General features: G+C 41.6%; 1 protein-coding gene across 5 annotated transcripts in view; it reads right to left on the bottom strand.

Annotated features, from left to right (window-relative positions):
• Positions 1-26,443, bottom strand: part of DOP1A (DOP1 leucine zipper like protein A) — a 54,225-nt gene that overhangs the window by 21,588 nt on the left and 6,194 nt on the right. For 3 of the 5 annotated variants that reach the window (XM_081856651.1, XM_081856649.1, XM_081856650.1), the window contains exons 2-19: positions 22,619-22,809; positions 21,427-21,608; positions 20,035-20,205; positions 18,951-19,140; positions 17,860-17,958; positions 16,489-16,588; positions 14,222-14,331; positions 13,155-13,263; positions 12,062-12,182; positions 10,407-10,526; positions 9,770-9,884; positions 8,976-9,005; positions 7,571-7,801; positions 6,284-6,917; positions 3,888-4,162; positions 2,410-2,562; positions 1,725-1,825; positions 1,198-1,457 (exon numbers count right to left, since the gene is read on the bottom strand). In XM_081856651.1, the coding sequence (XP_081712777.1) occupies positions 1,198-1,457; positions 1,725-1,825; positions 2,410-2,562; positions 3,888-4,162; positions 6,284-6,917; positions 7,571-7,801; positions 8,976-9,005; positions 9,770-9,884; positions 10,407-10,526; positions 12,062-12,182; positions 13,155-13,263; positions 14,222-14,331; positions 16,489-16,588; positions 17,860-17,958; positions 18,951-19,140; positions 20,035-20,205; positions 21,427-21,608; positions 22,619-22,756 (3,139 nt within the window). In that variant the 5' untranslated portion in view covers positions 22,757-22,809. Of the gene's footprint in view, positions 1-1,197; positions 1,458-1,724; positions 1,826-2,409; positions 2,563-3,887; positions 4,163-6,283; positions 6,918-7,570; positions 7,802-8,975; positions 9,006-9,769; positions 9,885-10,406; positions 10,527-12,061; positions 12,183-13,154; positions 13,264-14,221; positions 14,332-16,488; positions 16,589-17,859; positions 17,959-18,950; positions 19,141-20,034; positions 20,206-21,426; positions 21,609-22,618; positions 22,810-26,443 lie in introns of those variants that run through there. The other 2 variants (XM_081856652.1, XM_081856653.1) reach the window with 2 other exon arrangements.

Raw genomic sequence — 26,443 nt, 5'->3', positions numbered from 1 at the left:
AAAGCACTCAATGAATATTTTAATAAATGTTCTAAATCTGTAAAGCAAAGCATTTGACCTCTGATTAAATGTTGCTGTTGGACTTTGACATCTGTAATTGATCAAAAAATCAGAAGATAATGTATGGGGGGAATATACAGACAATGTGCTTGGTTTATGGTTTAATTAGGTTCTCATCTGGCATGTCAAGAATTCCACATTAAGTTAGAGAATAAATTACATTGTGCAGCAGTGCATTGTGGATGAGTAATAAACAGAAAACAATCCATACCAGAATTAATTTTTAAAGGGTTGGTTTAGTAAAACACAGAAATTATAACCTGATGACCAGATCTATCATAAATGTAACTGAATAACTTCCCAGTTCATAACATATATACTTGGACTAAATTCCTCTTGATAAACAAGCTTATCAATAATCCATTAATTCTAAAAATAAGTTAAGACTCTTAGACTAGATGACAGTCCACAAAACAGGAAATAAATAATGTTTAGAGAAGACAGTATCTGCTTCGGCTTGTGGCATTATTACCATTTTTGGCGAGTCCCTTCTAAACCAATACAGTGGTACCTCAGGTTAAGTACTTAATTCGTTCCGGAGGTCCATTCTTAACCTGAAACTGTTCTTAACCTGAAGCACCACTTTAGCTAATAGGGCCTTCTGCTGCCGCTGCGCCACCAGAGCACAATTTCTGTTCTCATCCTGAAGCAAAGTTCTTAACCTGAGGTACTATTTCTGGGTTAGCGGAGTCTGTAACCTGAAGCGCCTGTAACCTGAAGCGTCTGTAACCCAAGGTACCATTGTATGATGTCTAAATTGAGATGCTTCAAGAAAATGGTATCAGGACAGAATACTACCAGAGCACTCCTTTCATACCATTCTAGACTCCACGCCATCCTCTCCGGGATCAGTAATGGCATGGACAGCATTGGCCCAGCTACTAATTCATGGATATATTCCATTTGTGATATGACCCCATATGGAAGTGCAGGCAACCCCCGATTTGCTTGGGGGTTGCATTCTGGGTCATCGCACGAGACGGCGGAGCGTATGTATGCCCGCCCTGCTCTAGGTCCGACCATGCTGTGCACGCCTTGAACGTGCACAAAATGGTCATTGTCTGTATGATGGAGTACTGTAAAGGCATATTAGTAAGGCAGATATGTGAAATTAGGGTTTTTAAACACAGTACTTACAATCACCACAGTTAAATTTCTGCATAAAATTATTTTCATTTTCATCCTCAGGATAACAAGATGGTTTATTCCAGTAGCATTCAGCCTGCACTCTCTGGACAGAAATGCGCTGAGTTTTTGGGTGGAGAAGCAACAGAAGCAAAGGTTCAAGGACTCTTGCAATGTCGTGACGTTGGAGCACTTGATTTAACCAGGCCTGACCAACTGACCAGGTAGAACCATCCAAACTGTTAAGGCTGTCCAGCATGATAAATAAGGACCTGAGGATGGGGGAAAAAATCCAAATAAAAACCACAATGGTTGTAACTATGGGCATCAGCCTGTAGTTTCTTCAGTTGGGGAAACCTGGCTGAACAACTTGACAGACACTTCATCTACTGCATAATGGGAGGACTCTGCAAAGGTGTAAGAGATTGGCTATCTTTCCATTTGGAATTGGGAGGGGGGCTGCCTTCTAGGTCAGAAAGTGACATGGCTCTTCCTGGGTAGAGACAATTAAACTTTGAATATCTTTGAATCCAACCAACCTGTCAAATGAGCGACCATACGATGAGGACTTGTTAATATGGAGGTCTCTGGTGAGGTGCCATAGCACTGCAAACTTGGCATGAGCTTCTGTCCTGATTTTCTGCAGAACAGACAGACAGATAACATGGTTAAACAATTCACTGGAGGAAGTATGGAGGGAAGTGGCAATCTAAATCAGAGCCAAGTCGGAACACATGGAAACGGTATAATCAAGTGATTGCTGCGGTTAAATCATAAATGAAATCACAAGCTAGCTTTTGGTTCACAATTTTCCTTTTTGTACCTTTCCCTCAGTACAGTATCAGAATAGGAACGCAGAAATAAGAGGGCAGAGCGGTATGAAGCTTGTTATTTATTTAGTGCCATCCAAGAAGCTGGACTAAAGACAGTACCTGAACAAAATTAGAGGAAGAGCAAGCCTGGTTGCAAAGAACCACACTGGAAAGAAGGAACTATTTTATTTATTTTATTATTATTATTAATTAAGACACTACTGTTAGGAAGGAAGGTTGCCTGCATAAGAATTGCACTGTTCCTCACCAACACCACCGTGAGGCTCCCATGTCTTGCATTTTACCTGCATAATCTGCAATGATAATATAGGATTCTAAAATAGTTTCACTGCCTCAATTCCCAAATTGAGCACACCTCAAAAGAGTGTAATACATGTGAGCCAGCATTTACCTTGTCTCTGTGGGTCAACTGTTGACTGATAACATCCTCACAAATGCTAGATGATGGAACTAGATTGTGCAACTGGAAAAAAAGCTCCACACTCTTCTGGTGATGTTGAGGTGTTCCATCACCCAACTGGTCCCATAGTGTTAATGCCACATGCTTTGGAAAGGAACACAGGAGAAATACACACAGACACAGTTATAGCTGTCTTATCAGAGTGAACAGCTATGGGGAGATGCCTAGGTGTAACCCATCTGATGTAGAAAAACACTGAGATCCAAATGTAATGTAGGTGCTCCTCTACAATGGGAAGGCATTTCCACTTTTACAAGGTTTCCCCCAATTTCTGCCAAGTCTGTCCTTTTGCTTCCACCCCCAACACATCCTATATTCTTCCATAGGGTCCCTCTACCCCTCAAAAGTGGCTTTTCAGGGGGTTGCGGAGGAAGCTTAGCATGAAAAAGCCTCACTGTTCAAGCAGAGTTCCACCCATGAGTTTTTGGGTCCAAGCCTTTATAAAGCCCAGAAAGAAATTTCTGTAAAATGCAATAGCAACATCTGTTTTAGCAGCAGTTTCATTGCAAACCGCATGGTGCCACAGAAGCAAAGCCCCTTGCACTGGGTTTCCCAAGCGCCCCATAACTAGCTGGCTGTCAGACACCGGGGAAGTGCTGTGCAGTGGACTTTGACAGGGGTGGGGGTGGAACAACAGGGTGCTGTTGTGCTCATGTCCTGCTGGCAGGCTTCCAAAGGGCCACTGTGAGAACAGGATGCTGGACGAAATGGACCATTGGCCTGATTCAGCAGGTTATTCTTATGCTATTATCTGGATTAAAGGGTAAAATATTTAACAAGTAGTGTAGTGTGTAATGAGCTTCAGAGCAATGTATTAAGTTAACCCGAAGCAGTGATAACAGTCTCGTAAGGTGCAAAGATTGGGTGCAGTACTTAGAAATTAAGTACCTCTGAAGTTCAGAAGTGGGTCACCAGGTGGACAGAACTGCTGTGCTAGTTTCCCAGTAGGCAGATCACTGCTGGAAGGTGGAAGGGTGAGGTGTTAGGGAGGTCAGTGTGGTGCTAACACATTGGCAGGAGCACCAGACTGGCTCGCTGGTGTGTTTGCATCATGACACCCTCCCTACTGCCTCATGAATATACAACAGCAACCCACCGGCTGGGATGCTAGCATAGTAGCTGTGCCCCACTTGACAAGCTTCTGCATAAGTCCTACCAAAAATCAATAGAATTTAAGGACATAACCTTGTCTAGATACAATTTTTTTAAAAAAAGAATTCAAAGTTTCTGAACAAGCCAACTTCAAACCATAGGTTATGCAGCTGGCTTACTTTCCCAGCTAGAACTTGCTTTAAACCACCAACTAACAACTAATCAGGCTTTGTAGAAAGTGAAAATAAATGCTGCAGAGGTTCTTCTGCCTGGCACATTTTTATCATTACGGAAGCTGTATGACTGTTTTACTGTACCTTGAAAAAATCTGTCTTTTCAGCCATGTATCGGAGGTTGCCTTGAGTGAGAGGAGGTCTGATGACAACAGCCACTCTTCCTTGGTTTGGACTCAGAGGCTGTGGCGCGTCCACACTATTCAGATTTTCTCCAGTGACAAAAGCAACGGACTGAGTCAATCCCACTAAGTCCATTATTAAAGAAATAGTGACACCTTGGATGCTGAAATCACTGGCTTGTCTGCAAGCACCCATAAGAGTCTGGAGCCACAAGGGGGGCTGCTCTTCTTCACAATCTGAAAGGAAAGGGCTTCTATTAAAAAAAAGCAGTTCCTCTTATATTGGAAAATTATATTTATTCCCACCCACCACCCCTCCATCTTGCATATCTACTGTACCACCATCAGCTACTTCAAATAGGTTAAACTCTAGTGGGAAAAGTAGAGAGAAAATAAAAGACTTTGCAGAAATGTATCACAGTTTACTCCGCATGTCTAGCTGGGCTTTTGATGGCCTATCTTCAAACAGCAGACCAGCCCTGTGCTACCCCAAAACAGGTAGGCTGCTTTTGAAAATCAGTGTTCAAAAGCAGTTTGAGAGGCTGCTTTTTGATATTTTAATTTTTAAAAATCCTGATGCCTATATGCAGTAGGCACTTGGGCATACTGAAATGGATCACGGCCACCATCTAAATTTGTAATGGATCTCAAGGGATCATGACAAGCAACCATATCACACAGATAATGCTGAACAGGAGGAATGCGAGATTAACTGCCGTCTAAAAATGATAAAAGGAATGAAGGGAGGCAGCAATACAAATATGGCCCCCATCCTAGAACTAAGATGTATGCCTTATTTGCACACATGGCGTTGTATCCAACTAAGTAATACTCAAGTAGACCAACTGAATCAAAGGCAGGACTTAAGTCCATTGATTTCAATGGGTTTATTGTGTGCAAATGCATGGACTGTTCCATTTATTTCAATGGAGATATCAGATCTGAACATGCCTGCTGATCTGTAGACTCCACTGAAAGCAGAGGTTGGAGGTTCATGGGCTAAGTACACGAATCAGAATTCCCAAGCTTAAATGCATTAATTGCCCTCCAACCATGAACTAGCTGCTTTCCAAAATCATCCCTTCTACTCCTGCTTCTTTATCTATATCCAACATAGATATAGGTCCTTAGGCATGACAACTATAATCTGTGCTAAAAAAACCCAAACACCTGACTTGAAACTGAACAACAAAAAGGTGGCAAGATATAGTAGGAATAGCCAATGTCACAACCTCCAGATGTTGTTGGGCTACAACTCCCATCAACCTCAGCCAGCAAGGTCAATGGTTGGGGGTGATGGGAGTTGCAGTCCAACAACATCTGGAGGGAGTAGAATAATAAACCAAAACTCTAAAGTTGGGTAGTTAAGCACTTATGGAAGATGGACTAGCAACTGCACACCATCACTGTCACTGGAATGGAGATACTTTAATGATATGGCTATTATTTCAACTATGGAAACCTCAGGTTGGCTGTTGGGGTGTGTCAGTAACCTCACACGGATTGTACAAAAGTGCTTCACAGTGGGCCCCTTGGGATGAGGTCTTGAGGAACAGAAGCTCAGAACCTTACACTACACATGAAGAAGGTTCTCAGGCTCAACCCCCAACATCTCTAGCTAATAGGACCAGGAGGTAGGAAAGGCCCAGCTAGGCCTGAGACCCTGCAGAGCCAGTGCCAGTGAGAGCAGACAGCGCAGGGATTGATGGACAAATAATCTGACCTGGGGTAAGGCAGTTTCAATGCTTCCATATGAGACTTTGGAGGGGGGGGGACTACAGCTAGAAACTGATTTCAGAAAACAAAGCTTTCAGAAGCCACAGAGGAATTGAATGCCTGTTCTTTGAGACTAACTGACACAGAATAGTACTACTGGCCCCCCAACCCTCTTTTGAAAGATGAGATACTTTATATGCATCAACAAAGCGTTGAAGTTTTCATATGTATTAGATACTCAATGCAGGAGCTTATTAACTGCAAGCAACCATATCACACAGCAGATGTGAAGTGAGAGAATAACCTACACCAAAAATACACTGGAAGTGCATCAATTTACATCTGATGTATCCCAATGTCAAACACACATACTGATAGAAATTAAGCAGGATTGATGTTTAAGTCTGAAGAAAATCCATTCTAACAATTACCCAAATCAAAACCCAGTATACCTCCCATCAAGCCCTTTTTTTACTAGGAAACATATCTTTAAAAAATAATAATAAAGAATAGGAGAACTGGGTTTGTGCACAAAGAGAGAGAAACAAAAGGTAGTCAAAACTGGTTTTACAAAAAGTGAAAGATCAAACCTGAAAGGAAGTTTTAATGGGGAGGAGATTAAAAATGTAGGAAATTACTCACCAATATCTGTCTGTTCAGCATGTATTTCTGATGTGTGGTTTCCCTCTGCAATGTAAACTGGAAAACTTGAGCACTCAAGGAAGAGCTGACATGCAGCAATGAAGGCAGAGAGGTATTCTTTTGGCGATGTCTTCTTAGTGGTCCTTTTCCCTTTAGCTGCATCCCCTTGTGACTCTCTGGTACACTGTGCAGCCTCTCCTTTCCCCCTGACGAGGTCCTCCTGAAGCTCAGCTGCTAAAGGCCGAGACAAGGAGTTGCTTGGAATGATGTACAGGTTGATAAATCTGGTTAAAAACTGCTGGACATACTCCAAACAGCACTGCATTGCAGTCTTCTGAACTGTTGTTGTCTTCCCACTTCGAGATCCTGTCCCCTGGGCCATCTTGGAAGACGGCTGAACAATTGTTTCCTCAGAACCCAGAGTGGAAACTGTCTCAGTCTCTGAAGAAGTGCTGCCTATAATGGGGAGTCCAGTTGTTCCAGACCCCCCACTCAGCATCCTGTCAATGTCATCAGTCGTATCTGCCTGATACTGCACAAACTCGGTAAAGCCACTTTCGGAGGACCGGCTGCTTGGAGGATTTTCACCATCTTCAAACACATCGTTTGGGTTCTCTGCAGAAACTGGTGGCATCTAATTGAGACAAGAGTAAGGAAGGAGCAAGAGCTGAATAAAATCAGAGGTGGAAAGCAAACCGTGTCATTTTGTATGTTAGCAAATGTTGTTCTCTCATTTTCACCAGCTGCACATCTGCTTTTGTCGTTTGTTTATAGTTTAAGCGCAGGTGAGTTCAGAAAACTAGTCTCCGCAACACACAGTGATTTTTTGCCACCACCACTTAAGGGATACTCACTGAATTTGATGGGATTCCATACAGGTGGCAGGTGGGCCTCTCTGGGAGAGTTTCCTACAGCCAAGGTGCCACCACCGAGAAGGCCACATTCCTAGTAACAACTTGCCTCACTTCACATGGCAGGTGCACACAGAGCAGAGCCTCTGATCTTATGGATCAGGTATTTTACACTTCCAGGGAAACAAACAAACAAAAATATGCATGCATATTCCTAACTTCTTAAGCCTTTCTGTGTTCCTGGTGCACATGGCACACGAAGCTATCTTTTTTCTAATATAAAGCCCGCAAGGTGCATATGTAGCAGCCAGTCCATTCTTGAAGTAGGCCACAGGTTTTAAAGCAACAGAATGGGAGCTAAGCTTATAGCAACTGTTTCAAAGGTTGGAGCTGTTTATTTTTAAAAACGAAACGAGAAGAGTATTTTCTGGATTACCTTTCTTTCTTCCCATTCTTTGATGATGCTGTGCCTGCTCGGAAACTGCAAGGCACCGTCAGTACCAGCGGACAACAGCGGAGGCTGAACTTTGCTAAGAATCTTTGAGCAGAGTTTCAAGGAATCCGCTAGCTCAGACAAGTGCAAAGTCTGCAGGTGGCTCGTCAAGGCAGAGATCATCCTGAGTAGCAGCTGAGGCAGATGTTCCGTTTGTATTTCAATATAGGTCTCCTAGCAACAAAATACAGTTAGAACTGGTATCAGTGGCTTCTGTAATTTATCCTTTCTACGGACTTTAGCTACAAGTTTCAATAGTTCTATTTTTATGAAATTTGAAAAAAAGAAAGGAAATGAAGACTTGGTTAAAAAGCAACAACTTTTAAGCACGGGGTGATAGCTAATTCTGTTTGTCCACTAGCAGGGAGGACTGCCAGTAGTGCAATGGGGGCTTCTCCTTTCTCTCCTACTCCCTACAGCCTCCCAGTCTGCTTTTGAGGGGTGGGAGACATCTTGGATCAGATGGCAGGGGGAGCATGGAGTGCTGCAAAAGGGAAGAGAGGAAGGGGAAACTAGCTAGGCACAACACTGGGTATCACTCATGTTACACGTATGAATTTATAATATTAAATCTTGATCACTTAACAAATTCAGTCACAATATGCAGGGGATAGTCATGCTGTGGGAAGATTTTATGGGGATGTTTAGAGAACCTGTGCTGCTATTTGCTAAATACAGACCTGTGTATATCTGTGTATCTATCTATCATGTGCATAGAAGCCAACTCTTAGGGGCCAGGGAGGCTTTGCCCCCCCTAAAATATTTGAAGGGGCTGAGCCCCACCCAAGTTGATGGGCATTGCCATTCAAATGGCGTGCATGCACCATGTCATGTGATCAATTATGTGGGGCGGGGCATATCTGCCCCCCCTTTTATTCAAGTTGACACCCCTAAGCATGCCTACTTATGTGTATTTATAAATGAACAGGTTGCATGCATGTTCAAGCACGGAAGAGTAAGCAGCACAGTCTTCAAAATATTTCAGGAAGGATGGTTATTCTCCCTGCTGTTTAATCTACATTTGACACAGTTGTTATAACAGCAAAGAAAGCAATATCCGGGGAACTGCATTAACTTGAAGTGATTTACGGGCTTGGAAAACGTGATAAAACTCCCAAAAGAAGTGCAACTCGGTGTGTCTGATGAAAGTGAGAAACAAATGTTGCATTTATTGTGTAAGAAAAGGTTGTTTGAAAACACTCTAAAACTACAAACTGATAACAAATCCACAGAGGGCAATCAAATATTCACGATTCTTTCACATTTAATATTACCAAAATATATACTGTCAGAAACATGTAAACGGATCACTTTTAATCAAAAGAGGAAAACAGTCTGAATGTCATACCTGACAAAGCACTCTCATACTTCTAGTAGGCTTTGAAATGAGAAAGCAAAGAGTTTGAAGACAAAGGAGAGATAACAGGAGGCAAAAAAACCAAAACATTTCTAAGAGCCTTTATTAAGATATACAATGTTGATAGAGAAATATGATTGCGGCATGCATAAAAAACAACTGCTATCTAACAAGTTTAATGAAATCACAGCACCACATATCCTGCTGTCAATTAGCATAGTAATAGACAAAGGAGGAGGGATGCAAGAGAAAGAAGTGAGGCTGAGGCCCCAATCAAATAATAAACAGAAGAATGATCTCTGTGTGATAAAATCTCATTCTTAAAATTAAGACCCTACTGCAAGGGGAATGTCTTCTCCTCAGGGGAGTCTTCCAGGGGCCACGTGACTGTGAGGGGGGCGAGGCCAGACGGAAAAGTGGGAAGAGCAATGTAGAAGAGTTTTTGCTCTGCAAGGTTAGCTAGTTTCTATACACACCAAGACATCCCTGTCTATCATCCATCTAGACAAGCAAGAGTCATCGGAGTTGAAGACACTTCAACCATGCAAACACAAGCAAGGAGGGGCATGGCCTGGGGAGAGTTGCAAGAGCCAGACAGAAAGGACCAGAGGGCTGCATTTGGCCCCCCAGGTTCCCCACCCAGGCCCTATCATATTACTTTTGAAGCAATGCCTGCCCACTTTGCTGGATTAAAGACCTCTTTCATGCCACCTGGAGGGTTACCTAGCTTAGAAAACCACAGAGTAGTGGGAAGAGAACCAAGTTGTGAGCAGTAGAAATCTTACCAAAGATACTATATCCAACAAAAAATCAACTAGTAGGCAGAAATTGGTAAGGGGGAGTTCAGCAGGTTCACTACCACCTCCAGGCACAGTCTGTAGTCGGGCATGCAGTGTCCTCCTATGAATTCAAAGCATAATTTATTCATTGGTAGCAGTGTGGCTGTGTAACTAGTAATATTAGCAGGATATTCGGCCCTGCCGAAGTCACTGAACTGCAACTCCCATTAACTTCAGCCATCCTGGCCAATGGTCAGGGATGATGGGAGTTGTTGTCTAGCGAAATCTGGAGGGCCACAGGTTCTACATCCATCAGATAGATTAATTACCAGAGACAGATATGTAGCACCGCACATATCCTCAAAGTAATGATTTGCAACAGAATCAGTTCACACATTCAGCTGCAAGTCACCTGGCACTGAATCATAACACGACACACATGCACATGGAAACTGACACCAAGAGTAAAGTAACAATCTATGTATAGAGAGATTCCTCTTTCTGAAAGATCTATACAGCACACTTTGACAACTTAGAATCACAGTATACAGTTTTTTAAAAAAACATAAGTGTATCAACTCAATTGTGCTCCTCTACCAGGACACAACAGTATACAAAACATCTTCAGCGAAATATAACTTACCTACAACATTCTTCAAACCAACGGGCAATGTAATCCCACATATAGTAAGGCTCAAAAGAATTGAACAGAAGATTGGCAGTTTTAATCAGCTCTGCTGTTTTCTTATTTTCCCTCAGTTTGCTGAAATAAAAATGTAACAACAGTATTCAGAACAAAAGTACTTCTCCATTTGCAATCTTGCTCCAAGCCTACTTCCTGATTTCCCTCACAGCAGCCTCTCCCTTTGTTACTACGTTTTCCCACCTTTATCCCCCAATCCTACTGCCTCTTTTATTTTTTTGCTATCATTGCCATAGAGAGGCAAAACCTCTGAATCCGGAATCGTTCAAAACAGTAGACAAGCTGGAGCTGCTCTGAATGAGCTCCAGAGATAAGAGAGAAGCCCATCCATTGCAAAGTCTGTGTTACTGGCTACCAAGCAAGGAGAACCTAAATCTGCAGTGCAGAAGCCTTTGAGCACAAGTCTTTCTATGGCTAACTACAGGATAGTCTTTTTGAGCCGACATAACTACTGAAATGTGACCAGTATCAGGCTAGGCATTCACATCTACAGTAGAAAGAGAAAAAGGTCTTCTTCCCCAACCTCCTCTGCTTTAACACTTTACTTGGGCTCCCTTTTCAATATTAAATCATCATCACAATCCGTTTCCACTGGCTTAGCATGTATTCTGAGAATTTCATGGATAGGAGGTGCTCACTGATTAATCACTAATGGGAAATATATATATAAAACGGAAGGGGGAAATTATGTTTGGTTTTGTTCTTATTTTTACCATGTACTTCGTGTTTTTTATATTGTATTTTTATGTTGTGAACCGCCCCGAGATGCAGAGCAGTATGTAAATTTAATTAAAAATAAGAAACTAATTATATCCCAGTGTTGTCCTGTGACTAGCATGTTGGACTAGGACCTGGGAGGCTAGAGTTCAAATCTCCACTCAGCTGTAAAGTTTATGGGGAAGTAACCTTGGGTGTGTCACCGTCTCTCAACCTAAATATCTCACAGGACAGGTGCACAAATAAATTGGAGAGAGGAAGCAGCATGTATCCTGCCATGAGCTCCTTGCAGGGAAGGTGGGATATAAGTGTAACAACAAATAAATATGCTACTTTTAGCACGCACACTTTGTGAATGCTCTCCCTAAAAATACCGGCTCGGGTTGGGTATTTTAAAGGTAAAGGCAAAGGTACCCCTGACCGTTAGGTCCAGTTGCGGAGGACTCTGGGGTTGCGCGCTCATCTCGCTCTATAGGCTGAGGGAGACAGTGTTTGTCCACAGACAGCTTCCGGCTCATGTGGCCAGCATGACTAAGCCGCTTCTGGCGAACCAGAGCAGCGCATGGAAACACCATTTACCTTCCCACCAGAGCGGTACCTATTTATCTACTTGCACTTGGACGTGCTTTCGAACTGATAGGTTGGCAGGAGCAGGGACCGAGCAACGGGAGCTCACCCCGTCGCAGGGATTAGAACCGCCGACCTTCTGATCGGCAAGCCCTAGACTTTCAGTATCTGATCCAATCCCTGACCTGCATGACATATCAAGTTAATATTGCAACTTCCCACATTTGCAAAATAATTTTGCATGAAAGGCTGCTGTTCAAGAAACTGGGCTGTAGGAAGGGATTTCTCTTTTTTCCTCTCGACATAGCCACCTGCTTAGCTGAGCATGGTCCTTGCGGAAGGAGGAGTCCACCTGCAGATCCAGCTCTGCTTTGCATTGAGTATATAATGTCCTAAATACTTCAATCAGTACATCCTCTAATATTACAGGTCCTAAAAGGAACAAGAGGAAAAAAACATCAATTATATTAAGAATTCCACTGGCTAGTATCTGAATTCATTTTATCTGCAGTTATACCAATTGTACAATTCCATAATGCACAACAAAAGACACACAACTTTATTCATGCTTTCTATTTGGCTGAAATATGTTAAAAGCACACTGAAAACTGTTGGAAAGGATGACGCTGCTACCACTAACTAAAGAAGGAATGTGATCTCCTGGCACTGCCAGTATAATGTAGTAACGTGTTTTCTATGGCTGTGTTGATTTCATTAAAACTTAATATGTGCTTGCTGTCATTAAAGATTTAGGCTATGATCTTAACCTGAAAGGCATCGTAGCAAGCTTGTTTTAAGACTGTGTCTGACCTTTCAACTGCAAGTGAAAATGGCGAAGCGCATTTATTTCAAAAACTGTTGCTCAATTCATTCCCAGTGCCTGTTTTCTTTACATTGTCAGAATTGAGAAATTCTGGGCTTGCAATCTGACCTCAAACATGCCTGCTGACATATGTAGCAGCTACACTACAGTAACTCTTGTGTTATACTCTGCAATTCTGTTCAAGCGCAATTCTAACCACTTCTGAGGAGCATTTCTATCCCATCAAAACAGCACCCTCTCTTTCTCCTGTGGTAATGCAACACTGCATTACCAAAACTCTGTGATAATGAGATAGTGGGTGATTTTTAGAACAGAGTAAAGGAGGTACAGCTGCATGGATCACAGACTGCTGTTTTAACTGTTACTAAGTTTTATTATAGTTGTTCAGATAGGCATATGAGAGAAGTTCAATGTTACTCTTTTACTTATGGTGCATGCCTCATTTCATCATATGAAGTACTTTAGAATGTCTGGGATGTTTGTTTGTTCTTTTGCCCGCTGTTACTACTATATGAACTGTTACTTATTTAACAACAGACACCCCCCCCTCCATTGGCATGCAAGGACATTCATATAGCTACCTAGCTCAGGTTTGTCCAGTAAACTGATAAGAATCCGAAAAGGCTTCAGATCCTGCGTCAATGTGCTCTCCTCTCCACACACGTTGATCTGCAAAATTCCCACCATTGCCTGTAAGAAACAACACATTAGAATCAAGAAGTGAGATAAGAGTTTAGACTACAGTGACCAAAGCACGAGTAAGAAACCATTCATGGTGCTACTACCTGAAACGCTAACCTATTTCTACAGAACATTGCCCTCCTCCCCACTCTTCAGTGGGAGCAGCCCCTGGACCTAACTCCCTTTCATTCCCTGAAGAGGCTTTCAGTTTGTGAAAGGGACATTCTGGATCCAGTCCACAGTCTTCTCTCAAGTGTATTCCTGGCGTGTGCCATTAAGATTAAGACAAGGTAAGGCCACAACTATGGATCAGAAATTACTGGAAGTGTGAATGTACATTTGTCTGCCTGTCTGCCACATCTGGGTTCCCCATGCCATCATTTGAGCATCCTCTATCTAACCATTCTCCTCACCCTTCACAAAATCAAGTTAATTTTTGAAACAAATATGAATTACCAATGCAGGTCGGAGCCAAAATTGCTATAAGGAAATACCAGAAGACCAGGGGTGGGGGCGAAATACACTGAGTGTACTTAAAAGGACTTCTTCCTGTAATAACACTGCTTTGAATGATAATTGCTTGCATTTAAAAGTTATAATGCTACTGCTTTTAGAAGAAGAGTTGAAGATAACTTTCTGGTTCCTTGCACAGTCAACCAAACTGTTTGCTTCCCAAAAATGGTACTAGCTTTGAACAAAATGCTCCCCTAGTATTTGCAAATGTGTAGTCTACTCCCAGTCTCACATTTTGCACAACAGAATAAATCCTTTCAATATGGGTCAAAAGGTGCCCCACAAAACAGGCTGGGCTTGGAGCCAGCTAATCAGGTGGCATGTTTGCCAATAGCAAGAGGAACCCCTATAGAAAGACTGGACAGCTTGTGATCTACCAAGCTAAACAGAGCCCACCAGCCATTTTTGAGAACCTACAAGGGACACACAAACAAGATATCGAAAGCATGACTACCTGAACTAGCATTTCCTTAGAGAAAGTATTGAAGTAGTATGTAGCATGTTCTTCAGGATTGCTATGCCTTGTGCTTCTAGGTCCTATAATGGCACCGTTGTTATCAAAACCTTCAAGCAAAAGGAAAAGGAAAAAGCATATGGCAAATTAACACAGTGTTTAAATAAGTTAGTAAAGAAGAACGAACAGTGAGAACAATGGCTTAGTTCTGATAACTTACCATTTTGCCGTCCAAATATTGTTGGCAAGAGGAAAGACCATTTTAAATTTAATTTAATAAAAGGCAACTGGTGACACAAAGAGCAAAACATCAAGCTACTTTCACTTCTACAGGAATTCTTGGCATTCTGGATGATGAATGCCACACTTAATTTTCCAGTGATGGGAGGAAATATAAATTTAGACTTTACAAGAATTCTACTATAGTCATGGCACTTTTGAATGTTTACATTGGTTCACATACATCATTTCATTCTAATAATTACAATCATCCTCTAAGGTAGGTCACTCTGCATTGCTGAGACCAAGAATGGCGGCATGCCTAAAGACTACTGGGCAAGCTCAGAGCTGGGCTGAGATTTCCACTAGGGAGATCCTGATTCACAGTTCAGTCTCTCAGGCTGCAATTCTAAACATACTAACTTCTGAGTAAACAAGCATAAGACTGCACTGTTAAGCATTACATCACATCAGTCTGTGACCAGTCTGCATCAAAGAAGTGGAAAATCTTGTTGTTAATAAAATGACAATCTGGCTTCTGTATGCATATTTGAATCTGAGTTTTATTATTATAAAGCTAAGAAAACATCACCTATGAAAACATGAAATAATGTGCATTTTATAGCTGATTTATATAGGCTATCCCAATTTGCCCTGGATAGTATAGGTGGCAAATTTATTACTTATATCCCAATGCATGGCTCAACGCTCTTCGATTGTTGTCTCAGATAAAACACATTATAACAGTCTAGCCTGGAGGTTACAAAGGCTGGTTATCATAGCAGTCAGGCTACCCTTTGCTAGATACAGTTGTCAACCGGGCCATAAAAGAGGCTCTGGAAAATCCAGGAGCAATGTTGAGTCCAGTAGCATGTCCAAACTCTACACACAAATTCTCCTTTCGGGGAAGCAGGACCCCAACTGGAACAGGAAAACCACGACTCCATTAACATCACCATCTTGTCTGCATTAAGTCTGACAAGCAGGAACAGAGCCAAGCACACTAATGAAGCCTCCTCATTCTCACAATTTTTGAACAGCCTCTCCAAGCAGTTACATCTAAATGAGGGGTTGTCAATGGGATACCCTCCAGAGGTTGTTGAACTACAACTCCCATCACCCCTGACCAATGAGCATGCCAGCTAGGGCAGGTGGAACAACTGGTCCAGGAACATGTGAAGGGTAGCATGTCAGCCATCTCTGATGCAAATGATGAAAATGATGCCAAGACAATGCAGAAACCTGCAGAACCACACAAGGCAAATTCCAAGAGCTGGAGCAGCAGTTCCCCAGTACCAAGTTTTATTCTCTAATATGGCGACGCAGGTGGCACTGTGGGTTAAACCACAGAGCCTAGGGCTTGCCAATCGGAAGTTGGCGGTTCAAATCCCTGCGATGGGGTGAGCTCCCGTTGCTCAGTCCCTGCTCCTGCCAACCTAGCAGTTCGAAAGCACGTCAAAGTGCAAGTAGATAAATAGGTACTGCTCCGGCAGGAAGGTAAACGGGTTTTCCGTGCGCTGCTCTGGTTCACCAGAAGCGGCTTAGTCAGCGGAAGCTGTACGTCGGCTCCCTCGGTCAATAAAGTGAGATGAACGCAGCAAGCCCAGAGTCGGCCACGACTGGACCTAACGGGCAGGGGTCCCTTTACCTTTATGGCAGAAATTTATACAGCATGTATGTATGTATGTATGTATGTATGTATGCATTTAGCTAGCTGTGCTGGTGGAGATAAGCTGCTGGTTCAGTTACTGTTACTATTGATGTTTTAAATGGCATTTTTAGGTGTGGACTTTAAAAAAAAAAGTTCGCTGCTTCAAAACTTCTTGTGAATTGAAAGGCAGATTATAAACTACAAATAAATTATAAATTTACTGTATCTTTAGTCAGCCATAACACAACAGCAATAGCTACAGAAACATTCAAAATGTTTCGCAAGAAACTTTAGTCCAAAATAAAACCGCACATACTAAAATGAAGGAGGGGTTTACAATGTTACAGTTACAATGAGGTACCAACTGATTTTATAAAAATATAAATCCCGCACCTACCTAGAAGCCAGGCATAAAGCCTTCTATTGAGTGACATGTCTCTGCGCAGGACTACATGAAGAGATGCTGACAGAATTCTGATCATGTCTGGGCGTGTCGCCTAAAATTGGGAATGTTACATTTAAACAACAAACTGCAGCAGGAGTTACATTCAAGAGTTTTGTTTTATAGGAGGAAAAAATATTTTTATTCACACCCCAGTACCTGTGGATTCATGCAGGCTGAGATCTGGAATCTGACAAAAAAAATCTAGGCTGCCTGTTTTTAATCAGCCCCTTCTAAGTGGCTCGTGCCTTTATCAGCACCAGCAGACAACAACCACATCTCTCCCTGCAGCCTATACCTAGTTTCAGGCGATTTAATCTGATGAAGTACACCAAAAGCAAACCCTAACATTTACATTGCAAAGATAATAAAATAATCACTAGGAAGAAAGAAATCATGTTTTCCCCTGAACAAACAACTTTAATGCAGAGTTAAATGCTGATCACTATATTGATCTAATATAAGCAAGAGAATGATCAAAGATATCAGAGGTAGTCAGGGCTGGCCAATCTATTTTTAAGACAAATAAATAGCTTATATTCACTTGCTTACCTTCACAACTTTGCTGACACAGAATGCAAACCAGCTAATTACCAGGTTTCAGTCAATGCCAAGTAACGCTACTCATTTGCAAAAGTTGTATATTGCTATTTCAATAACGTATTACTGAGAGTTGCTGATATAATGCATGAACTCAAATGGTCTGCTCTGGTCATCTCTTCTCAAATTCAGAGCTCTGATATACATTTCCATCTGTGTGTGCAACTACCACACATTACGTTACACACAGTAAAAATGGTCTTAAACAATGCAGTTGTTTGAACTAAGACATGAATTTACAAATACAACATTTCTTGTGCTTTCAAAGGCGATGAAAAAAACTTGATCAAAGAACAAAACTTTTCCTGTGTTGCTATTTTAATACCAGGAAACATTATTAAATACCACAAGGGCCAAAATCATTAGCAAAGGTGGCAGCAAAAAAAGCACTACCAGCACCACAACACACACTCAGTCTTTTTAGCCTCTCCTATCCAGCGGCATCCTATGAAAAACTACTACCAAAATCCAGGGGTACTTTCAGGACTCCTTGAGCATTAGGGATTGCCACCAGAAAGAAAAACTGGCATTGTATGCATGAAGGGAACCCTCTGGAGTAAGTATTTAAGAGATCTTTTGGCTGGAGAGTTAATCTCTTACACCAGAACATGTTATTATTCAAATCTTGGGAAGTCTTTTAAGAAACGTTGGTTGAAGACTGCACCCATGGGTAATACGCATATGTAACAGAGTGATTTGAGGAATACTCATTCAGCAGTGTTTTACCTGACTCATGTGGAATGGAAAACAGAAAAGTATCAGGTCCAGTGTGCTTCTCTGTACTAGTACACTGGAATCCTGCACTGAGGTGCTTACTGCTTCCACCTGAAATAAAATTACCAATAGTATAGCCATAATCAGCAATGCTGACTTTTTTCTATATACACATGCACACGAACATCACAGACTTCTTTAACTAGAGGTCCAGTTAGGGTGATTCTCTCCCTAAGCACAGCAGCATAAGCATGACTGTGCCCTCCTTCCCTCCACAGAATCTGGACATTGGCTTTTACACATGTTCATCCTATGTCTGAATGCCCAGTAGTCTTGGAGGGAAGGAAGAGGCACACCAAGCAAGCAAAGGAGACACAATGCTCAGAGATTGTGAACTTATCTCTGAGGAATCTGACCTGATCTGAGTCAATATCAAGCAACATGGAAAGAACGTAAGTAATGTAGGGCTTGTAGGAATAAAATTACGAAAACACTTGGAAAATAATAGATAATATCAGATACTCAGTCCTATAATACCATGGCATCTCACAGAGTAAATACCAGAAAATGTAACTATTTCTCCACACAAACCCTGTACTCCAAATTTAAACACATTTTAGATATACTTGGCCATAGCTACGCTGTGAAAAAAATATTGAATGCTATTTTAGGAAACAAAACACAGACCTTCAGAAACAAGATTTTAAAAATGTTGATCTCATAAGCGCTAAGTGACTTAAAAAGTATCAAGGATTACTTGGCTTTTCAAGCAAAGGTCTCCAGCCAACGTTAAGCTCTTTTAAGTCCTACCAATTTCAATGAGAAATGCTTAATCCCCTCTCTGTGCCTTTAAAATGTGCTTAACTTTAAAGCAGGCTCGTTGGTTTGGTCTGATGGGCAAAGACATGCCATACTTTGAAAGTATTCTCATCATTTATATCAGCATTTTTAAAATACTTCTAACATGCAGATTTTTTGCAAGTTCATCTGCTGCTAGAAAGTAAACAGGATGCATTTCCTTATGCAATAGCTATTTCAAAAGGTGATGAAGATAATCAACTGGGGCTGGGCTATTCCATAAATGAAACTTTACCGACTCTTACCATCAGTTCAATGTCACTGCCTATTATATAAAGCTGGTCTTCCATTGAAAGCTTCCTGTTTAGATGGGAGAGGACATAGGTAATTCCAGGCAACCGAACAGCAGGACTAGTGAGAAGACTACCCCAGAGTGCACTGTAGAAAGCTGATTGGTCCACTGCGGCAGCTACCTTCTCCAGCAGAGTGTTGGTTCTGTGGCATGAGCAACAAGAGTGTGTGGAAGTAAAACAGTAAATAAATAAATCTGGAAGGCTCAGAAATCTGGGTTGATATACCTGACTTACCTCAATTAAAACAGAAGGCCATTAAAAGAAAAGAAAAAACCAACTTGGGCCAAAGTTATACTTGCTACATTATATTTAAATTTATTTCTTGGTGGTTTTAAATTGTTTTCACTGCTGTGCTTATACTGGTTTGTTTCAGTTTTGTACTGGAAAGTTTTGACTCTCTTGACTTACCCTTTCAACTTCCTTTTTACCAATATCCTCATTTTATAAAGGCTCTCTCTTTTGAAGTCAAATGTGACTTCAGATGTGTTTGATTCTCTTGGCAACTGTCCACTTACATATATGTTGAAGGTTATAACACTATGGTCACTTTACCTAGCAGTTCAACAATGGTTACATTTCAAACTGGGTCCCAGGAACAACTGGGTTGCCATTCCTTTCACCTGTTCTATAACAGACTGTTCTAAGGCAGTTCTTTAGCGTATCTAGAAATTTTACCTCTTTATTGTGACTGGAACATGGACGTGAGGGTAACTGAAGTCACCAATTACTATAGAACTTCCTCTTTTGGATGCTTCCTTGATTTCATTCTCCACCTCAGGGGATGACAAAACATCCCCAGTGCTAACTTATTCTTGGCGTCCGATACAGCAATTCTGTGGCAGAGTCTGGAGAGTCTGTGCTTTGAGAATGCCTAGTTTCTTGGACTATATACTACTGTGTGTCGCCACCTCCACCTCTTCTCTGCCCTACCTATAGTGTTTGCATCAAGGGACAACCAGTTAAGATTAGCATCTTAGAAATTTTCACAGTGCAGAAGATTTTATAACAGTGGTATTACATTGGCCCGTTGCCTTACCTCTCATAATACTCTGAACCTTCCTCCAAGCCAGGAAGTATCCCAGTTAACAATCCTTGCAAGCCCGGTTTCAACGTTTTGCCCAAAGGAAGGTAATAAACTTCATACAGACTGAGTAATGCTGGTTTGACAGACATAGCAGCATTGGCAAGAAGAGGGAAAAGCCCAGAACTGTTTTGGAAAAAACCAGAGAGATACAAAAGGGTACTGAGAAGCTGGAGTGGTTTCTATGGATAATTTTCAGCATATGAGGATAACCAATTAACAAAGAGAAAGGCTGCTTAATCTATACATTCTCCGGATCCATCTCACAGTACTAGTAAGTTTTCTGAAGAACATCACCATTTCCCAAGAGATCCTACCCAACAGAGAGGCTTGTTTTGAATGAGACACTATACATTGAGTAATGGAATATGTGTCACATTTGTGGAGATTATCCAGTGAAACATGAAAATGCAAAGCTGCCATTTAAAAACATAGCTAAAAAGCTGAAAACCATTCATGCCTTTATGAATAAGCATGCTATTGCCACTCCATTCAAATTGAGCATCTTTACTCCTGAATTCAATCCTTGCCATCCACATTCTGGTTATACTGGGATTCAGTGCTTCTGCCCTCTAAGAGGGCACCGACAAAGCAAAAGTGCAATACAAACAAGAAATGTTAGAGAAACATATGCTCAGAGTAGATATGTATCTCCTTTCATGCTCATCTTATTTGGTAACCAGATCCTCATAATCAATAGATAAGAGGTTTCAAAGACTTCCGGTTCTCTCATTATTTTCATTTCATTATCACCTATGTGTGTATGTGTTTCTGTGTGTTCAGCAAAGCATTTATTATTCTACTCCTCTAAAATGATTCCAATTTGGATAATACTGGTATATTGATAGCCATTTGTCTACAACTATGTCACACACCTCAACAAATAGCTTTGCTTCTTATCATTTATACTACCAAAGATAATGTAGCTTTCTCTGTTTTTGTTTCATATCTCCTGAATGGGCAAAACAATCCTAAATGAACCTGGATAGCGGAGAGGTGGAGCCTCTGATACATCCAAAGCCCTGCCACTTATACTAGCCAGGATGGAAGGTGGTGGTTGGTTTTTCCCTTCATATTTGCTGCACCAACTCCAAGTTATCACAGCAGAGGAGCCCACAGCTGGCTATGTCCTGTCCCTAATCAGGGAATTAGGAATACGCTGCAAGTTAATTTGCCTTTAACTTTCTACTGTAACATTAGCAGCAGCTCACACTGTTAAATTTATCTACATTCTGACCCAAGTGAAATGTACTACAGGATTTATACTGTTGACTTATTCAAATAAAAACAATTCTTGATTACAGCAAGCTAATGCTCAGAATACAATATAAAGGTCATTCTTTTTACCTGTATAGGAAGAGATCTTTGGCCAGACGCTTGGGCCCAATGATTTTGAAGATGATCTCATACGTCTCAAGGGCCTTCCGGTGCACCCCGCCTGGCAAGGCAGGGTGAAGGCATTGGGCAAGGCGCTTGCCTATGGTCAGCTTTTTTGGTACCACTTGGTACTTTGCATTGTTTTGAAGAACCTGACAGAAAGCATTGCAAGACATCCTAAACCCAATTTCTCTCAGACAGCAGTTTACAGAACTGATCGATTTGAAAGTTTCTGAATCCGTTCCACTTAGCAGAACATGATGCATTAGGAAAACCACCCTCATGCAGATTCCTAAACTTCTGATGTAACAAACTGACCTGCTTTATTAACTTGCTGCCTTATCTACATTACAAAATTCACTCACAGGAAGCCACAGCAGGTTAAAACGGGGGTTGGATCCATGTGGCCCATTCAACACTGCTAGGCTCCAATTCCCATCATCCCTGACTGCTGTCCAGGCTGGATGGGGAAGATGGGAGTTGAAGTCCAACAACATGAGACGGCCACAAGTTCCCCATTCAAAAGTTAAAGGCTCCTTTATTTTTCAGGCAATTATGGTGTATTTTATCGGTCAAAGCAGGCACACACCTCATATGGCATAAACTAACACTTCAGTTATTTAAATCAGTAGGCATGCAACACTTCTAGGGAGTGATGAAGAATCTTGATTTACATACATTCAGTTTTATTATTGTTTATTATGTACAAAAATGCTTCCTCTAGTAAGAGAAAACGCTCCGTTTAAAAAGGACATTTTCCCCCTCTACAGAATAAGGTTTAGAATGTGCACTCTGGTGCCAGTCGCCAGACAGATGTAACGACAGTGACTTTTTAAAAACTGTGGCAAGTGTCAATCTCCTGACACCATTATGTCAGGGTGTTCCACCCTCCTTCCCTTCATAATAACTCATCCCATAACCTTTATCTGGTGTGTAGCCTAGGAGAAAGTATCTGCCAAGCAGAAGAGTTTGGCATTTCAGAATTCTGACACCCACTACAGTAAGTAATAACCTGATAATTAAAATGATCTGCCAGTCCACTCCTTTTTTAAATAGTTTGGCAGGGCGAATCTAGATTCCAAATGCTTTATACTTAATTATTTCAATTCCCCCCTCAAAACTTTGCATGCATTTCACCCAATCCTTCTAAGTCTTCTCATACCTTGTTAAGCTTTCCAAGGGATGAGATTAAATCAGCCCATTCACTGGAGTACTCGAAGCTTTTTAGAGCCTTGTCGACAGCTGCTACATAGTTCCTGTACTTGGAATCACCCAGTAGCTCCAGCTCCTCCGCATTCATCCTCCCGCAGAGTCCCACTAGAGACCAGATTGTAATTCATGTAAAGTTGTGAGCTGAAAAAGATGGAGCAACATGTTTTCCCTAATCCACAACTTTTAACTACTGTTGCATTCAGACAGTTAAGCAAATATATATGGCCATGATATGGTAACATGAAGTCTGTAAAAAATACTATCAAATTTCTGTTTTTGAGAAAGAAACTAGTGAAGCTCATTTTATTTTTAAAGAAATCTGGTGAGCTCATAAATAGTGATCCAATACGCCAAGTGGATAAACAGTCTGCATTTTATGTGAAGAGAATCTCATTAATTTTATACAATTTTAAGGCACAATTTGTGATTCCTCTTTTGGGGCTTGCCGTATTTGACAAATCTTTTCCTTCAGCAGTTCCAGACAGACAACCTGAAAAGGAAGGAAGTTTCTGAAGCCTCTAATAGGCAACTGAAAGTGGCTTGGGCACTGCTTTTAGCTTGATGGGTCGCAAGTTGTGGAAACATGCACTAAATCAAATGCCCAAGGGCAATGTATGCTCATGTGGCTAACTCAACCAATCAGATCTTTTCTCTTTCTCCAGTTCCTGGCATAAAACTCCTTTCAAATTTATAAAACAAGTTAGATGCTGCAAATGTTTTCCTTTGCTTTTCCACCAAAGCTGCAACCAACTAAAGAGGGGAAAAAGAACACTTCCAAAACAGATGTTGCAAAAACTAATTTTACACCTTGGTAATAATACTCAGATTAGCATTTGGAAAGCGTGAAACAGATTTAATTATGTAGCTATGAAGAACAAAAAGGTCGCATACGTATCCAAAAACACACGAGGCCCAAAATCTTCATTTGGTAATGCTAAAGATGAGTTCGTGAGGTCAAGGAAACTCTAAGATGCAATAAAACATCCTGAATCACACTTAGCTGATAAAAGCTTTTTAGTTTTGAACTATGCTCCCTCAGAGGCCTCTCAGGTGCGTACAGGACCTCCTCCCCCCACCTGAAATTCAGCTGAATAAAGCACTCGACTGCAGCCAACAGAATATGTTTCAGTAGAATGCTTGGTTGTAAGAGTGTGTGTGGCTTCACTGGTTTGCAACTGTGCCCACAGCCCCCCAAAGGTCAAAGACTCCTGGCTTACATTATTTCCATCCGAGGGATGCAGAATTTGGGCACTGCAGCAACTAGCTCAATCAAAACTGTGGAATCTTTCTCAATATTTGGTATTCCCTTCCACCCTGAACTGTAATTTTATAGTTATTGGGGGCAGGGAAGCAGGCATAAACATATTGCTCCTACCCACAATTGTCTCTTTCTCACACATACAGTGACGAATTGGCCACCTAATGTCACAAACCATGGGCATTTTTTTTAGCTATAACAGAAAATGGTCCCTAAGCGAGGTACTCTACTCCCACTCTCCAGGAACAAATGCAGGTGTTTACTTACATGGGAGAAAATTCTGAGACTTTGTTAGCCCGGGCAGTGAACCCGATCTTTAGAAACTGGGAACACCCCAGGGACAGAATGTAAAGCAGGTTTTGCCATCTCTACTCCACCTTGAAAATGGCGGGCAGTTGTAGATTATGTCAGGGCAGACAAAAGGAAGTATTTTTTCCCCACACTGTGCGTAATTAATTTATGGAATTTGTTGCCACAAGGTGATGCAATGATCATTGGCTTAGATGGCTTTAAAAGGGGATTAGACAAATTCATGGACCGATATGGACTTCCTGTGCTCAGAGATAGCATTTCACTCCTTAGTACTTCAGAACATCATCTTTAAAGAAAGGAACTTTAATCATCTTCAAAAAACAAAATCATAAACAGAAGTATCTAGTGCAGAAACTGGTCTTCCAACTTTCCTTTCAGTAGCTACAAAAAAACAACAACAAAACCATTCATGAAAGGTGTTATGTGGAGAAAGTTACTTTATCACACCTATGAGAATACAAAATAGAAAGGATTAAAAATAACAATGGTTCTTGCACTTTTTAAAATTTTATATACGGAAGATTAACTACATGGTATTATCCTCTTCATGGGTTGCCAGCTGGGGAAAAATGATTTCACTGTTACTTTACCAAAGACCTTGGAAAATTAATTTTTCTGCTTGTCATTTCAAAGCCTACACTGGAAAATTCAGTTTTCTTTCTGTAAAGAACATTCCACTGACCTTAAGGCCTATGTCTGATCAAGCAGCAGGAAACAAAGTTTGGTACCCTTGATGCAGAACTAAAGAAGAAAGCTTCACAATACAAAACTTTGTTGTTTCAGTAAATGAAACATTTGACAAAGAGAAAACTAAGGAGAACACAGATGCATTGCATTTTCCCCCTAGCAAGGTAATGGTAATAGCTTTGAGGCTGCACAAATGGGCTGCCTGCTCCAAGTCAGTAGCATAACCCAATAAGCAAATGCTGAACTCTTGCCCTTGCCATGTCTGTCCCATAATCCATACATAGGAGCTAATCACTGGCCCATTTTAAGCTGTAGCATGACTGATGCTGTGAGCATTAGGGCTCATATAGCACATTCATTCCATGGAAGTCATTAAGCAAAACGTTTCTGCTTTTGTCCTTTGGGGCATCTTTCCCATTACTCACATTTCCCTAAAGCTTAGCAATATAGGCCTGCATCCAGTCTTGGTCATACTTAGAGAAGACCCACTGAAATCAATGGGGCTTCAATCTTACCGTATTTTTCGCCCTATAGGACACACTTTTTCCCCTCCAAAAATAAAGGGGAAATGTGTGTGCGTCCTATGGGGCGAATGCAGGCTTTCGCTGAAGCCTGGAGAGCAAGGGGGGTCGGTGCGCACCGACCCCTCTCGCTCTCCAGGTTTTGCGCAGCTCTCCACAAGGCGCGGGAGCCTGGCGTTGGGCTCCCGCGGCTTGCGGAGAGTTGCCTGTTCTGGGAGCTGGGGTTGGGGGAAGCTCGGGCTTCCCCCGCGCCTGGGGGAAAAATAATAATTCCCCCCCCCTTTATTTCCCCCCCAAAAAAACTAGGTGCACCTTATAGGACGGTGTGTCCTATAGGGCAAAAAATACGGTAAGTTCAGTGATTTTGGTGTGTCGACTCTAAGCACAACTATAATTGCAAACCTAAGCCTACTACCTGGAAGCCAGCCCTACTGAATTCAATAGAATCTACAACTAATCTGATATGGTCAGGTTGTGCTTCAAGTCTGGATTCAAACCCATGTTTCTTAAAAATTAATGCTCCTTACTGAGGTTCTATTTCTGTTAGACTTACTAAGATTCTATATCTTCTGTTAGACTCATGATCCAACGAAAGACTGGCTATTCACACCATGAAGGAAATGAGCTTTATGTGGACTTCGTTATGGATGATTGCATTTATATGGACTGCTGCATATGTGGGAATGCATATTTTTTGGGTCTGTCCATTTGGGACTTATAGGATTAATTTGTGATCCTTGCCCTGCCCTGGGACTCAGTTGGGAAGAGGGAACTCCATTGTGTATATGAGAGCTGGCATGTCCCTTGTCTCAAGGGCTCTATGTCTTCCTGTAGCCTGCAGGGCAGAGCTTATGACTGGCAGGGCAGGTAGACAAAGTATTTATCTAGCCTGGAGGCAGGCAGTTCAAGGAGGAACTTAGGAGACATTGAAAGGCTTTTGTATGCCTGTGAGACAAAAGGTGGCAAAGAAATGTATACAGTACTGTGATTGCACAGG

Source organism: Podarcis erhardii (assembly GCF_964252035.2).
Source record: "Podarcis erhardii genome assembly, chromosome: 3".
Classification (NCBI taxonomy): Eukaryota; Metazoa; Chordata; class Lepidosauria; order Squamata; family Lacertidae; genus Podarcis; species Podarcis erhardii.
This window is presented reverse-complemented; position numbering and strand designations above follow the sequence as displayed.